Genomic DNA, 15934 nt, shown 5'->3' on the forward strand with positions numbered 1-15934 from the left:
GTGCTACTTGTAAAATAACTTGTGTACTCTGAAGAGAGAAACATTCCATCATGACACACTGTTGCTTTGAAAAGATCTGTGAAGGAAGTGATTGACACTTTTAGGATCTTCCGATACTAGAAGATTTGAGGGGCCCATTACAATTTTGTTGTGTGCTGGTATATTTTGTGTCAAACATGCAAAAGATGATGGGAGGAATGCTTGCAAAAAGTCTAACCATTGGCAGTCACTTAAGGTAGCATTCCAACCCATCCTTCTTTTGTCCACTTTGCCACCTTAGTTTGGAGCCCGCCAAATGCAAATCAGTCTTGACCCTGGCCTAGTAGAAACCTTACAGCTCGAACTGCCAGGCAAGGTCCTCTATAACTTACAAGAGGACGTGGTTTGGACAAGCCACTTGTTGTAAGTTCCTGCTCTAGGGAAGAGGTGGCAAGGGACTTCCAGGTTCTAGGAAACAAAACACCATAAAGCTGTGGCTAGAGATGGGAGGCTTTGTCATACCTACTTAGTTTGATTGTTGCAAGTTGTAACTATGATAGTCACTGTCCCTGATTGTGTCTAAAGGGAAAGGGAAGAAAAACACAAATATCTCTAGGTGTCAGTCCCTGTTGTGTGGAAAAGGATAACGCAAGAGTCCCTGGGGTCCCAGTTCCTGATGAGTTAGCCTCCCCTTCAGGTGAGTTGCCTCTCAGGAACCCGTCCGTCCTCACGAGGTACGCAAGTCGTCCAAAATAGGGAAAAGCCACACAAAAAAGAAACAAGAACAAAGCAGGGGTCAGTCTCCTGTTTCACTTTTCTGGAGTATACTACCTGTCACCTTTGCCGTACCGTCACCAATGAGAGGGAAAAGGGAGGAGGGATTTAAACACTGAGCATGCCCCAGTCATGGTGTGTTCCCCTTCACCCCGTCCCTGTTAACTTCCTTAAATGTTGCAGGATAGGCACATGCCTGGAACCACGGTCCTCTGGACTGCAGCAAGGGGTACCACGGCGTCCTGGACTCCTCCGGGATGACTTATCATGACACTTTGAAATAAACAGATATAGAGGTTTAGTCAATTGAAAAATGGCAGGATGGTACAGGTTTGTCCATACAGTGAGAACACAGTTCTTGATTTAACTTACAAGAGGACATAGTTTAGACAATATTTGTAAGCACAGTGGTTATGACACCAAGGTTGATGAGTAGTGTTTGAGCACTGTGTGAAATGTAGAGTCTCAAACTTGCATGTGATTTTTTGAGTTAATCCATAGGTAAAACCTCACATGAGGAATTTATTAGGAGGGGATTGGAAGTCAGTAGCCAAGATCAAAATTGTATTTAGTAAGTTGATGTCATACATTTCTCCTGTGAAAAACAAATTGTTTTCCATGGTTCTTCTTATTATAAGTTCCTTTGAGTGGATTTAGTTTGAGTACTCTCTACATGTATGCCTTTGTGTGTACTGAGCATCCATCTTCTGAAATATAACTAAGCAGTCACTTTGAACCCATAGACCCATAAGGCCCATGATCTTCATTTGAGAAGAGGATATTTTAATGTTCTCTATATTTAGGGGCTGTTCTTAAGGCACATGCTGAAATATTGCTAACTTAGTTTGCATGGCCAGGACAAGGGGCTTGTCGATTTGGGTAATCTTAGTAGCCAACAATTAGTACCTATAAAAAGACAGACTTTTTCACAAGTTACTGTACTCTTATTTCAGCTACTGTGCCGAGTGTGGGTCTGCCTGTTTTACCCTATAAGCCTTTTGATCCATTGACAAAGGTTATTTATGCAAGGCTGCTTTTCTTATAGTAGTTATTCCTGCTCAGAGAACAATTGATTGTAGAATCTCTTCTAACAAACCCCACAATTGCTGTAAACATGGCCAAAATAGCCATTCTGCCCCTTCTGTTATTTTTGTCCAGAGTTCTTTTGCATGCCCACATGAATCCGGTTTGTAGTCCTATGTTCCTTTAGAATCCTTTATACGATTCTGAGAGGGCGCTCTATAATTTAAATAAAAGGGACAACTTGAACTTTTTATTCAGATTGACCGAAGACCACTTTTCCTTACTTAACAAGGACAGACAACAATCCAAACTGGGTCACTTGCTTTCTGAAACTGTCATCCATTGTGGTGTTGCTTAGGGGTCAACCCCTTTGTTGAAGTTCTATTCTATTCTATGACTGTTGCCAGCATCTCAGGAACCATTGTCACCTAAATATTCGGATGAGACCAATCTCCCTGACAGTTGTGAAAATTATCCGGAGCTCACCACAAAGTAGCCTGTACAATTTGTGACATCGAGGATTGAATGCAGCTAACATGGCTCTGACTCAGATGTTTGAAGACTGATATCCTGCTGTGTTCTGTATGCCATTCACCTCTTCTGTTTATGAACTGCCGCTTTATAGTAGCCCTGACCAACAACTTTCCAGAAATTGAACAAGATGCGTGCTTCGCTTGACAACTTCCTCTTCACCTGTAAGCCAATGCAAAAACCAGGAATACATTCTTCACTGAACCTGTGATCTAAGTGTTATTCCTCTCTTCTGTTTTATGTCTTATTTTGTTAAAAGACTGTCAAATGACTGAAGATTTAGAATCCAGTCATATGTTAATCCATTGATTTTCTTTTTTTCTTTTACCTCTTCACTGTTTTTATCCACAGTTGAATTCTACCGTCCCACTCAGCTCGGATCTGCAACCCTTTCCTCCTCTCTAGCTCCTTCTGAGGCTCTGGGAATATTTGCAGATCTTCAGAGGGCCATGAAGGGTTTTGTACTGGAGAACGATCTTCATATTCTGTATCTGGTAAACACCTTGCATACCTATTTATTATTGTTTTTATGAAAATTCATTTCAATCATTCAATCGGGTGTTGTAGAGCATGCTACTCACCCATGAGGGTCTCAAGGTGCTGGGAGGGGTAGGGTTGGGGGTGTGCGAGCAGCTCCGTAGATCATTCAAAGAGCCAGGTCTTGAGGTCTTTTCTGAATTGGTGCAGTGTCAGGCTCTGTCGGATATGGGAGGGTGGGGGGGATCGTTCCAGGTCTTGTTCGCGAGCTAGTAGAAGGATCTGCCACTGCTCTGGCCCTGTGGATGCGGGGGACCATGGCTAGGGCGAGGTCGGCAGAGCGGGTTTTTCTCTTGGGGTATGGAAGGAGATTTGTTCATTGAGGTATTAGGGTCCAGTGTTATGGAGGGCTTTGTAGGTGTGTGTGAGCAGTTTGAATGTTATTCTTCTTTCGGCGGGGAACCAGTGGAGGTCGCGGAGGTACTGGATGATGTGGTCGTGTCGTGGGATGTAAAGGATAAGTTTGGCTGCGGCGTTCTGGACAGTCTGGAGTTTGCGGATTAGTTTTTTGTTGATTCCAGCATAGAGGGCTTATCTGTAGTCCAGTCTGCTGGTGATGAGTGTGTGAGTGACTGTCTTCCTGGCATCGGAGGGGATCCATTTGAAGGTCTGGCGAAGTCGGTGAAGGGTGTTGAAGCAAGTGGAGGATACTGCATTGATCTGGTGGTTCATGGTGAGTGAAGAGTTGAGTAAGATGCCGAGGTTGCGAGCGTGGTCCGTTGGGGTGGGTGGGTTTCGGTGGGCGGGGGGCCACCAGGTGTTGTCCCATGTGGAGGGGGTGGAGCCGAGGATGAGGACCTCTGCTTTCAATGGGTTGAGCTTCAGGGAGCTGCTGCTCATCCAGGTTGTGACACCTTTCATCCCTTCTTGGAAACTGTGCCTGGTGATGTCGGTTTTGTCGGTGAGGGAGAGGATGAGCTGAGTGTCGTCGGCGTATGAGACAATGTTGAGTCTGTGTTTTCTGATGATGGTTGCGAGGGGGGCCATGTAGACGTTGAAAAGCGTGAAGCTAAGGAAGGATTCTTGGGGTGCTCTGCATCGGATCTCCGTTGGTTCAGAGAGGAAGGGCGGCAATCTTATTCTTTCTGTTTTGCCTGAGAGGAAAGATCGAATACAGTCTAAGGCTGTTCTCCGAATGCTGGGTCATTGAGTCTGGTCGCTAGTGTGTGGTGGGAGAAGGTGTCGAGGCTGCTGAAAGTTCCAGGAGGATGAGGCCTGCTGTGTAGCCTTGTTGGAGGAGGGCGCGGATGTCGTCGGTGGCAGCTAAGAGGGCGGTCTCGTGCTGTGATTGCTGCGGAATCTGGATTTATAGAGCACACCAGTGCCCAGAAGTGTTAATGATCATTACATAGGTTATTCACTGGTAAAGGAATTGCTTAATTTGACGTCTCATTATGTTAATTATCTCATGTTTATGGATTTTTTTACTTCTTTTTAAATACTACATGTAGTAAAATATTTTCTTGGTGCTAGTGGTTAACTGTACCCATTGTGGTGCAAGCTATGTTTTTGTTTAGCACAATCTCTCTCGAATGCCATTTGTAGCCTCTTTTCTGATTGCCTCTGCAACTGTAATGAGAAGCTCACAATCCGCATTTCCAAAGGTCCCCATATCAAACCTAAGACTGTTTACATTTTACAATGATAGTGTACAGTAAAGAAGGTGATTATGTGTATATGTGAATACAATGAGATTGCAAAAGAAAAGAAAACACCAAACACTTCAAGTACAATCCAAATTATCGTCTTCAAGAAACCTACGCTAACAGGTACAAGTAATGAATGAGACGCACACAGGCTGGCGAGCTTAGAATAACTGGTGTTGCTCGTGTTGACCAATAAAGTATGGATACGTTTGAGATTCTTCTCATGGGCAGTTTTAGATCCAGGCTCGCCTCATTCTAAATGTGATTATTAATTTCCTATTGCAGATCCTTTCTTTTGCTATGAGCCATGCCATGTATGGCACCAGAGCCAGTCCTGGAGTTTCCAGCAACAGTTTTGCGTTCATCTTTTCAATAATGAGCTGAAAAATCCCAGCATTCAAAGTGCTCTTTGTTTAAGCAGCAGCACTGGCAGCTATGCATAAGTGGGAATGGCTGGATGGCCAAAGTGCTGTTTGTCTAAGCAGCAGCACTGGCAGCTATGCATAAGTGGGAATGGCTGGATGGCCAAAGTGCTGTTTGTCTAAGCAGCAGCACTGGCAGCTATGCATAAGTGGGAATGGCTGGATGGCCAAAGTGCTGTTTGTCTAAGCAGCAGCACTGGCAGCTATGCATAAGTGGGAATGGCTGGATGGCCAAAGTGCTGTTTGTCTAAGCAGCAGCACTGGCAGCTATGCATAAGTGGGAATGGCTGGATGGCCAAAGTGCTGTTTGTCTAAGCAGCAGCACTGGCAGCTATGCATAAGTGGGAATGGCTGGATGGCTCAAGGGACTGATGCCATCAATACATGGAGAAGGCTCGGTGGGGCTGATGCGTTCAGTGCATGCATCTTCTCTTCTGTGAAGCTTGGTACTTATTTCTTATCTTCTACTGCATGTCAATTACAAGGAGAGGACCCTTAGCGCTATGCATTCGTTGCCTAGTTTGAGTGGAAATCAAGCCTTTCGGGGCTCAGTGTTTGTCGTCCCCGACTACTGTCAACCCCTTTAACAAAGCATAACACAATTTTTGTGTTCTCCGTCTATTTTAGGGATCTACCCCCAGGGAATACTCTTCAGTCATGGCTGACACACTGACCAAAACCAAGATTTTTCTTTCATGGCTGTTAAAACCTGTTGTTAGAAGATGATTTATGCTAATGACCCACAGTTGGATTGCATGTATTGCTTACACCGGCACCACAACCCTAAAAAGTTTGATGCTTAAAAGATTTTCCCCACAAAAATGCTCATCAACTCTGAATGTTGCCCCGACAGTGGAGGATAGTTGGCAGGGCACCTCTTCAAAGAAATGGTAAAGTTTGGCATTTGTCTCTGCTGTCAAGCAAAAGGCCAACTCTTCTCATCATGCACTGCTGCCTGGGCTGGCCCTTAAACCCTCACCAGCTGCTGCTAACTTTTACCACCAGCTTTATTGCCAGCCTCAAATCAGACTTCACGTAACCTCAAAAGACCAGCTACTCGGGCATGGTCAGTTACGTGACTGTGGACAATAGGGGCATCTATAGTGTCTACGTCAGTGGCCCTTGCAGCAAATACATGTACAAAATCAACTTCTCTACAGATGACACAGCAACTAACACTTCCTGTCAGCACTCCAACATATATGGTCTCTGTAACAACTCACTTGTGGACTGGGTCTGTCAGTACCAGTTTGTCTGCGATACCTGTCAGCGCTTCTTCATTGAAGACTATGATCAGCTCTCTCTCATCAGCAGCAGTGATCACAAGCGTTCCCTCATCACCTGAGACTATAGTCAGCCCTAAGTTGTTGATTAGGCACTTATGAGTTGCTAGAACCTCATCCGCATGAAGACTGTTGTTGGCAGTTGCCCAATCCCTTGAAAACTGCCATATTCTTTCTGTGCCGGCTGTGCCGCCATCAGTTTCACCCTGGACCTAGCTCTGGTTCTTCCTCACTCTGGATACTGCTGGAGCCCTCTTCTAGTTAGGAAGAGCGAAGAGGAGGATGATGGGGTATTTGAAGAGGGTTTTTTTTTCTAGTCGCGCTGAATCATAAAGGACAAAAGGACCTCTGAACTCTATTCCTTATGCCGACAAGTCAGAGGTAGAGGGCTCTGATAACTGTTCTAGTTAAACTGATTCACATCTATTTAACCCTTGTACAACCCAAAGCCTATTAATTCTCCAAAAAGTATTGCAAGTCACTGTATATTTCTTGCAGTGTTTAGAAAATGTGATGAACGTCATGTGCTCATGGTTTCCATGATCTCTGCATTCCATGCCACAGCCTGCTCCTCTGATGGATCTCATATCCACATCCACCACAAGCACAGGCAGTATCTGTGCTTTACGGTCAACAGTCGGCATTACCGATCTATGATATCCTGTCCTTTCATTATGTCAGCAACCCAAATGTACTCTAAATGCTTGGGTTCGGTGAAGACTCCTCTTGGGCAGTTGGGGGCCCATAAATGCCCTGACCTCAAAGATGAGATAATTTTAGTTGTGCAGCAGCCACATCAGCAACTTTGAAACTCTTAAAAAGTTAGATCTTAATCCAAACAGAACTGGGCGCCTGATGTAGATCTTGGTGGAGGCGTTTCTGGGTTGTTGCCTAGTGGCATTAAGGGACTGGACACTGTGTGGCAAGAAACAGAAGGTCTGTGGGACAACAAACTCCAGCCATCTGTTGACGATAGCCCTTCTTAACTAGCAAAACCATGTAAAGGGCGCAGACATAAATCTGAAGGACCCTTCGCTGTTCCTTTCAAAGAATATCATGGAAAGACTGAGGGGCACACCTGCAACGCTTTGGGACCATCAGACCCTGACAGGCGGCCTCACAGGTCAGCCTCAATTCCCCTGTTGGAGGCCTGCGTGCCCTAGTTTGGCATCACCTCCAGTCAGGTGGGGATCGCTGTGCTTTCAGTATAACAAAAAACACTTCTCTGAAGGCTCTGAAACTTTGGGGAGATGGTGCCATGTTTAATGTGATCGGCCGGCAAAGGTTTTTTTTCCCCCAAGGTACAAACTGATGAAGTGGGAGTATGTATTTTGAAAATAAGGAAAACCTTTTCACTGACCTGCAGGATGCTTTCTCCATGTGAGTGGGTCCACTTGGCATTTTCTTTTCCTGGAACCAGAACCACCATGCCTTGTGGTCCCCGGTACAGAAAATAAGTAGGAGTCACCTGCCTCAAATAGACTTGACAGCCTTGTTGCAATGAGGTGGAAGACTTGCACTGGCAGGGCCCCTGGAGCCTCTTTTGTGGTAAACAGCACTTCCCGCACCCCATTTAAAATAGAGGGGGGAAGGCGCGAGTTTGGCATGACAGGAGTATTGCGGTGGTGCTCCTGCTCCACCTGACTTCAGTTAAGACATTTAGTTATAACCAACTTTTGGTCACTAGAGGAGTCTAAATTTGACATAAACATACTAGATGCCAGGGCCATGAGACATGCACTTAAAGCCATCTTGCCTTCAGTCAAGGAAAATTAAATCAGTATCCGAGCAGACCTCATAGTCTGCCTATTCCACATTTGCAGGCAGCAAGGCACGAAGGCCCCCTCTGCTGTGAAATCAATCTAAACTGCTGTGGCTCAATGCAAATGAGCAAAGTATCCCTCTGACAGTGAACATGCCCTGTGGATGCAGGGCCAACGTGCTCAACATACAGAGGCAGGTTGTCACAAATGAGGCCTGGCCAGGCATCTGACTTAGTCTTTGAAATCTGGGCTCTGGAATAGCTTTGCAGTTTTAGAATACGAAATGGCAGCTAATTGCCAGCAGTTGGTGGCACCCAGAAAGTAAGTGGAAGGCATTGTCAGTCACATGTACCAGTCTTTTTGTGAGCTCGTGCCTCCCCCCAGTTCCACAGAATCAGAGATTCATTTGGAAAATGCAACAGGAATACTGCACCTTGATATTGATCAGCATGAGCCAGGCAACACTAGATCTGTTCCTCAGGGAAAAGATGATTTTTCATGCTAATTTGCAGTTTATTACCGTTTTTTCATTTAAACCAATAAATGTTGCCTTCTTTTTTTTAACCTTTCCACACCTGCAGAGAAATCTGCACACTTTATTGATCTGAAACAATGTTAAAAAATCCGCTGCGCTGCCTATTGTTATCCAAACCAGGGACTGCTACTTTAGCTGGCAGGCTGCGTATCACTGTGTCATACAAGATCTGAAAGACCGATGGATGGCTCAGGCAAAGCACATTGTATAAGAGGGATGTTTCCTACTATGGCTTTTTTTTGCTGGTGTCCTACTTGTAGTCCTAAGTAATGCGGGTGAAAACTTATGCCGTTGTCAAACACTATTGGCTGGATTTCATAGCAGGATTGGAATTTTATGTCGGGCAGGTAGTGCGTTGGAACAAATAAGATGATCTTCATTCCCAGATCTGCTTTTATTACTGTTACTACGGTCTGCTCATATTCCAAGCATGTCCATCTATGGCAGATCCGATGCCGGACATGAAAAACGTATTTGCATGTAACCGCAATTCTCTGCAGTAGGTATCTTTCAGTGTTTCGCATAAAACTTGCTTCCTTCCTTCAACACGATCCAAATTGTTTACTTTTTAAATGCTTTGATCATTTGACATGCGGAGACTCTCAGGATTAATTTAACCCTGTAGGTCTCCAATGCTTTGGCTGGAGTTTGGGTCCAATAATGACTTAGATTCACAACAGATAGTTTATAATTTGTGCAGTGGTATTTTAGAGCATACAAACACATTCAATATTGACTATTGCCAGCCTGATGATGGCCAATCAATCAGCCATTTGAATCTATGAGAGATAGCAACACTCAAGAGATTGAGGCGTCCCAGCCTGATGATGGATGATCAATCAGCCATTTGAATCTATGAGAGATAGCAACACTCAAGAGATTGAGGCGTCCCAGCCTGATGATGGATGATCAATCAGCCATTTGAATCTATGAGAAATAGCAACACTCAAGAGATTGAGGCGTCCCAGCCTGATGATGGATGATCAATCAGCCATTTGAATCTATGAGAGATAGCAACACTCAAGAAATTGAGGCGTCCCAGCCTGATGATGGATGATCAATCAGCCATTTGAATCTATGAGAGATAGCAACACTCAAGAGATTGAGGCGTCCCAGCCTGATGATGGATGATCAATCAGCCATTTGAATCTATGAGAGATAGCAACACTCAAGAGATTGAGGCGTCCCAGCCTGATGATGGATGATCAATTAGCCATTTGAATCTATGAGAGATAGCAACACTCAAGAGATTGAGGTGTCCCAGCCTGATGATGGATGATCAATCAGCCATGCGAATCTATGAGAGATAGCAACACTCAAGAGATTGAGGCGTCCCAGCCTGATGATGGATGATCAATCAGCCATGCGAATCTATGAGAGATAGCAACACTCAAGAGATACAGTTTCATGTAATAACTTTCCGTCCGTAGTATTCTTGTACTTGCAATGATTCTGGTGAGGTTGTAGGTACCCAACTCCTAAAGCACCTCAATTACAACACCCAAGCCTAGCCTGTAACATACTCGCACTTGCCTGTGTTGCATGTCTGTGAATAAAAGATGTCCGTGCCCCCTCCAATCCCCACTCATGTCACACAAAGCCCTAATCCTGACAAACGTCTTTCACAGTGGCTGCTTCGGCACTCCAGGATCACTCATAGCATCCTCTCTTCATGCCAGTGTGTCCTCTGTAAAGAACCGAATCAGCCATTTTTACATGCTTTAAACTTTGTGCTAGTATCTCGCCTACCGTCACATTATTGCACCCCTTCCTTCTTTGTTGGCCATCATGTCTGACGCACCAAATATTGCTGCTCCTAGTAAAATGAACCTCTCTCTACTAGGATGTGTCTAAAAATTGGTTTACATTGCTGACTTTTACTAGCAGCCCTGGGCAGAGTGTTGTATCTTGTGTGTTGACATTGGTGCTGCCTTCTTCGCCATTACTTCAGTGAATGAAAAACTAAAAACTTATAGTCTTTCATGTTTTGGACTAAATATTGTTCATTGCTCCGTGAACCCTTTGAATATGTTTTCCCAACATTTTAATTGTGCCTAACAATGTCTTTGAGAAACTTTCCAGCGGTCACAGATTTATCCAATCCTCTGCCCCATGTGGTCACTTGTAATGAAAGAATCTCTGAAGAGGACCTTCCGCAGTGTAACCGGTGATGGCCAGATGCTCCATCACTTTACTGCTGTCAACAGATAATGAATTTGTAAAATGAGAACACTAAGTCTTTGGCACTGGACTCTCTAACATTTATCATTTTTAGTGTTCTGCCATAGTAAGGCATTAGAGCACCATGCCAGCACAGTTTGCCCTGACTGTAGGAAGTGTGCTCCCCAGGCCCATCTGTGAGTGCCAGCGGACTCGCCAGACATCAGCACAAGACTTTAGCTATTCCATCACGGCATAGTACATTGTGAGACACATACATGCTGTGTCTCAGCAGCCTGCTTCTTGCAAGGAGGCATCTTCTCAAATGGAAGTTTGAAATGGAAGTGTACGCCCTTGAATGGATTCTGCCCCAGGCTGTCACAGCCTCATTCTTTCAGCCATTCAAGTTTGCTCAGCATTAGCTGGGCTCTACCTACCTTTGGACCTCAGGCTGTACTGCTGCTTTTCCCTGTTTATGCTTATATCTGTATAATTAGTGTGGCTGTGTAAACAGTCAGCATCAATTATAATCTTCTATGTTGGCTCATCCTCAACTTTTCCCTGCCATATAGAGGCAAGACTGGAAGTCAATACCCGAGCTTGGGTGCCAGTATATCGTGCGAACAGATGCATCCTACGCAGCACGCCACCATCCCTGAATATATATGGATGCCTTTGGCAGTTCCCATTTTCCTCTGAACACTACATCTTTGTGCTGTTTTGCATCTACATCTTGCCCTCATTCAGATTTGGCAGCTTTTGCTGCAGCGCCCTGGCCTGAAGCCATGCATGTCTGCAATTGACATTTTGCATCAACGGACCCACACAACCTTTCTCATGCTTGGGAATGGCTCTCTAGTGCACATCTTAATTCTGTGCACTACCATCAGTGTGAGGTCTCTCTGGAAGTGTGATATTGAGCACACCTGCCTGTCATCAATGTAACAGAGAAAGGTAAAAAAACAAAAGGTAGGGGTTTTTTGACCTCTGTAAAAGGGAGGTTGAAGTTAGATGGTTGGGCTCGCATGGGAGGGAAAGGCCGGCGGAAGCCATAAATGTGTGCCGCTTGAGCAGGAGTGGGAAGGAGGACTAATGTGGTTGGACGAAATTTGCAGGAATTATGGAGGAGGAGGAGCCATTAGAGAAAAACAGGACTTCTGGCTTGTCTGCATTAAATTTCAGGCAGTTATGAGACAGCCAGGAGGCCACAGCCTGCATGCAGTCATTGAAGACTGTACATGAGTTAGAAGTTGGGTGTCATCAGCGCAGCTCATAAATATAATCCTGTATGATTGTATGAAAGGACATTCAAGTTAAAAACAGTGGGGCTCAATGAGGATCCCTGTGGAATGCCCTGCCGCAAGGCCTTAAACTCAGAACGAAATAGAGGGTGATGAACAGCCTGGTATTGCCCCAATTTCGTTCTGAGTTTAAGGCCTTCCGTAGGGCATTCTGCAGGGCCCCTCAAATCAAATAAAGCATGTAAGCCTCTAGATGTGTGCTAGCAAAGACCGTTTGCAGAAGGCTAATGCAGATAGGCTGCAGATCAGATCTGCAGTCTGTGCATTATTAGGGAGTTCTTCCCTCACATTAAAATCACCCAAAAGGAAAATGGCGCTATTGGTAACTAATGAGGACAAAAAAGTCTGCAAGTGCATTGCGAAATCGGTACATACTCCAGGGGTTCGATGAGAAAGGATGCCACCAATGGAGGCTGTGAGGACATGAAGGGAATAAAAAACCCCAGTAGTTATGCAAATGATAAAAACTACGTTTTAGGGTCTGAACCTTCAAACCATCTTTAAAGATAATAGCTAGCCCTCCATCTCGACTAATGGGGCTAGGTAAATGAGAAATGTTGTAGCCTTTGGGGTAGGTGGCAGCCAAATCAGACATTGAGTCCTCCGAAGTTCAAGATTCAGTAACTAAAAGCATGTCACCTGCTTGACTAACAAACGTGCATTGAGTAAGGCGCAAGACAAGCTGCCACCCTTTTTTCACTGTTGAAGTAGCAATATGGTTCGACTGAGGGTGGGTGATTAACTCCTCAACATTGGCCTCACAGTGGTTTATCCAACCAAAACCTGCTCCATCGAGATACTGAACTGGCCATAGCCTAACCATGATTTATCAATATAAAATAAGTCTGTGCAAGAATAAGCAGGGCGTCCAGTTTAACTGTTGCATAAACTGTAACTTTGGTTTGCTTTCCCACCCACAAGTGAGACAGATGAAGTTAGTGTTGAATGTTGAAGACAGGTTATTGTAGTCCCGCATAACCCCACGCAATACATAGTTGAAGACACACAAACACACACACACACACACACACACACACACACGCACACGCACGCACACGCACGCACGCACACACACAACACCCCCCCCCCCCCTCTCCCCAGCGTGAACCTGTTTCTTATTACATCTAAATTAAACGACAGAAATAACATTAAAATGTCTTGCATGGTCAAAATGTAATCTAAAAGCCTAGTCAACATAGAACCTACTTCTGTGCCCCACCCTATGTGAGCATGTAGTAGAGTATTTGCAGTGTAGATCTTCTTAGGGAGAAGCGACGCACTGCATATCTTGTTGACAGCTCAGGTTGTCGTTATCGGAAGAGCCATGAAGGAAGCGTTCCCTGCGAAAGACACACATGCACTATGGTAGCAGCGTCCCTTGGGTACTCCACTCTTATCAATGTCAGGCAAGATGAATAATTTTCTCTGACTGGCAGCAATAGGCAACATCTTCCTTGGATTGTAACGTGCAGGATAATCTGGGGCAATGACATAATTCTAGGAATGTGGTACATAAATTACGGGCACCAGAGAAAGGGTCCTATACATATCCTCAAGAAGATGTGAGATGAAGGGACGTCAGTTTGGACTACAACTCTGATGAATTATCGAAGGATGTTTCTAGATGACTCTGGCATATTGATAAGGGAATACAGTTGTTCCAGACTGATTGTCTCATCAGGTGTTGTATGTGGGTCATGATCGGAATGACCTGACAGTCTCTTAGTTCTACAAATGATAAGGGCGGATGTTGTTTATGTTATCTTTGTTTATGACTGATATGACAGTGAGCTGAAAGAGTTTGGGAGGCCTGATTGGAATGGAATGGGACAGTAGGGACTTTACATCATTACCTTCTCCAAGATGCGACCTTAAATCAATTGCAGCAGGCTGGCACTGTGCGTGGCCAGTACATGTATGTATGCAGATAGGCGTGCATATGGCATGCTACTGGTGTGCCCACTGCGCTGCGGATTTGCTGCAGGTGACCTTAAATAGGCATCCTCTTGCCTGCACATCTCTAATAGCAATTAGACAGCTACTAGACCACTGACCAAGATGGATGGCTGGTCATGTTCAGTGTGTAAGGATGAAAATTGGCATTGGGCTGCGGAGTTCTCTCTGTCAGTCCGAAGAGCCCAACAATCAAAGTGCAACAAAAAATACTTTCCACCCTCACCAGTGAGGTGCCACAATAACCATCAAGCATCTCTTCCACATAGTCGCACCAAGTAAAGCTAAAATCTATAGCAAAGGCTTAAACATACATAAGTATAAATATGTTAAGTGCAATCATCGTCATGGGGGCCTTAACAAGCATCTAGTGTGCAAGAATAGCAGAATTATCTCAATTACAAGAGGTGCAAGTGTTGCTCTCCAAAGGAGCTATCAACAGGATTTCTGACTGAGACAGAGAAGAGGTTTGTTACCCGCTCTATTTCCTTCTGCCTCTAGCCTACTTTTGACCTCTGGATGCCTTTGTGCAGAAAGACAAATTAAAATTGTCATGTTGGCCTAGTTCCTGTCTGCTCTGGACTTGGTGGACTGGATCATGTTCTTTGACCTGCAGGATGTGTAGTTTTATATACTCATGCTGCAGTCCCACAGACGTTACCTGCGATTCCAGATAGCACTGGGACACCTTCAGTTTGCCGCGCTCCCTTTTGGTCTCATCAGCTCCCTTGGGTGTTAAAAAAAAAAGAAAAAGTGAAGGTGGTAGTCACTGCCCACCTTCGGAGGTCGGGAATAGCAGTTTTCTCTAATCTCGACGACTGGCTGTTGAAGGTGAGCTAGCCACAGTCAATCGAAGACCACTGCCAGATGACAGCGATCCTCCTAACATCATTTGGGGTCACAATCAATGAGCTGAAGTCACACCTGACTCCTTCGCAGAGGCTTCCATTCATTGGAGCTATTGCGGATATAGTACAGTTCTGTGAGTACCCTTCAGTTCAATTTGTAAAGGACTTTCGGGTTATGATTCTCATGTTTCAGCCTCAGTTGACTGCATTTAATTTGCCACCTGAAGTTGTGGATATCATTCTTGTTGGCAGGCGCCATTCCAAAAACTCCATTTGTGTTGGGCGCCTGGAAAACTTTGTGGCCTAGTGTGGTAGCCGCAATATTGAAACTGTCAGTTATTTTGTTTGTTGTCTTTGTGGCCCAGCACAGCCTTGCAGTGGGCACTATTAAAAAGTGTTGTTGTTCCTTTCTGCCTTTTTTAATTTTGCCAGAATGACTGTCTTTGTTCTAATCACCTGCTATGATGAGGTTTATTATCAGTTTGACATATTTCCTTTCAGACTGTTTGATGCGTCATTGGATCTTTAATTTGGCCTTTGTTTCTTATGTGTATGTGTTTCGAGCTGCCCTGACCACCCTAAGATGGCTTACTTCCAGTTGAGGATTGTGGATAGTCACTGAGTTAAAGGGCTTGAATGCTTTTTTTTCTTTTTTTTTAATGGCAAAAAGATCCAACCAATGGAGAGAATTTGATACACAGAGAAAGTATTTCATGTTGATAACTATTGGTACTGAGCGAATTCCTAACCTTTGGTATCATGCCTAGCTGCTATTTTGCAGAAGTGAGGAAAACTAAATTGAGTAGCTTTTTGAGTTCGCCTTGCGATGCAAAACATGGCAGAATATTTTTAATTTTAAGGTGGAGTTTACTTAATTGGTTTCTTCTGTTTCCAATGCTTAACAATTTCAGTTTTTCGGTCAGTGACCTTCTTGGTGTGCTTATGTTCACAGGTCACACCAGTCTACGAAGAATGGATCACTATTGACTGGTACCAGTTTTTTTGCCAATGGGAGAAGCTGCCCACCTCAATGAAGCGAGTGGCCGAGCTGGTGGGTATTGAAGAAGGGTTCCTTGCCCGCTCAGTCAAGGGAAAAATCATTGCCAAAAATGAGAAACAGCATAGACAGATGGCAATCCATAAGCGGTAAGGATTCTTAGAATACTGTGCAGTGTGCTT

At 44.6% G+C, this 15934-nt stretch overlaps 1 protein-coding gene across 4 annotated transcripts in view; it reads left to right on the plus strand.

The window, feature by feature from the left end:
- The window catches only part of POLQ (DNA polymerase theta), a 580345-nt gene that overhangs the window by 161848 nt on the left and 402563 nt on the right, over nt 1-15934 (plus strand). For all 4 annotated transcript variants that reach the window (XM_085621032.1, XM_085621029.1, XM_085621031.1 and 1 more), the window contains exons 13-14: nt 2659-2801; nt 15708-15901. In XM_085621032.1, coding sequence (XP_085477158.1) covers nt 2659-2801; nt 15708-15901 — 337 coding nt within the window. The remainder of the gene's footprint in view (nt 1-2658; nt 2802-15707; nt 15902-15934) is intronic.

The sequence above is a fragment of the Triturus cristatus genome, chromosome 8 (assembly GCF_964204655.1).
Source record: "Triturus cristatus chromosome 8, aTriCri1.1, whole genome shotgun sequence".
Classification (NCBI taxonomy): domain Eukaryota; kingdom Metazoa; phylum Chordata; class Amphibia; order Caudata; family Salamandridae; genus Triturus; species Triturus cristatus.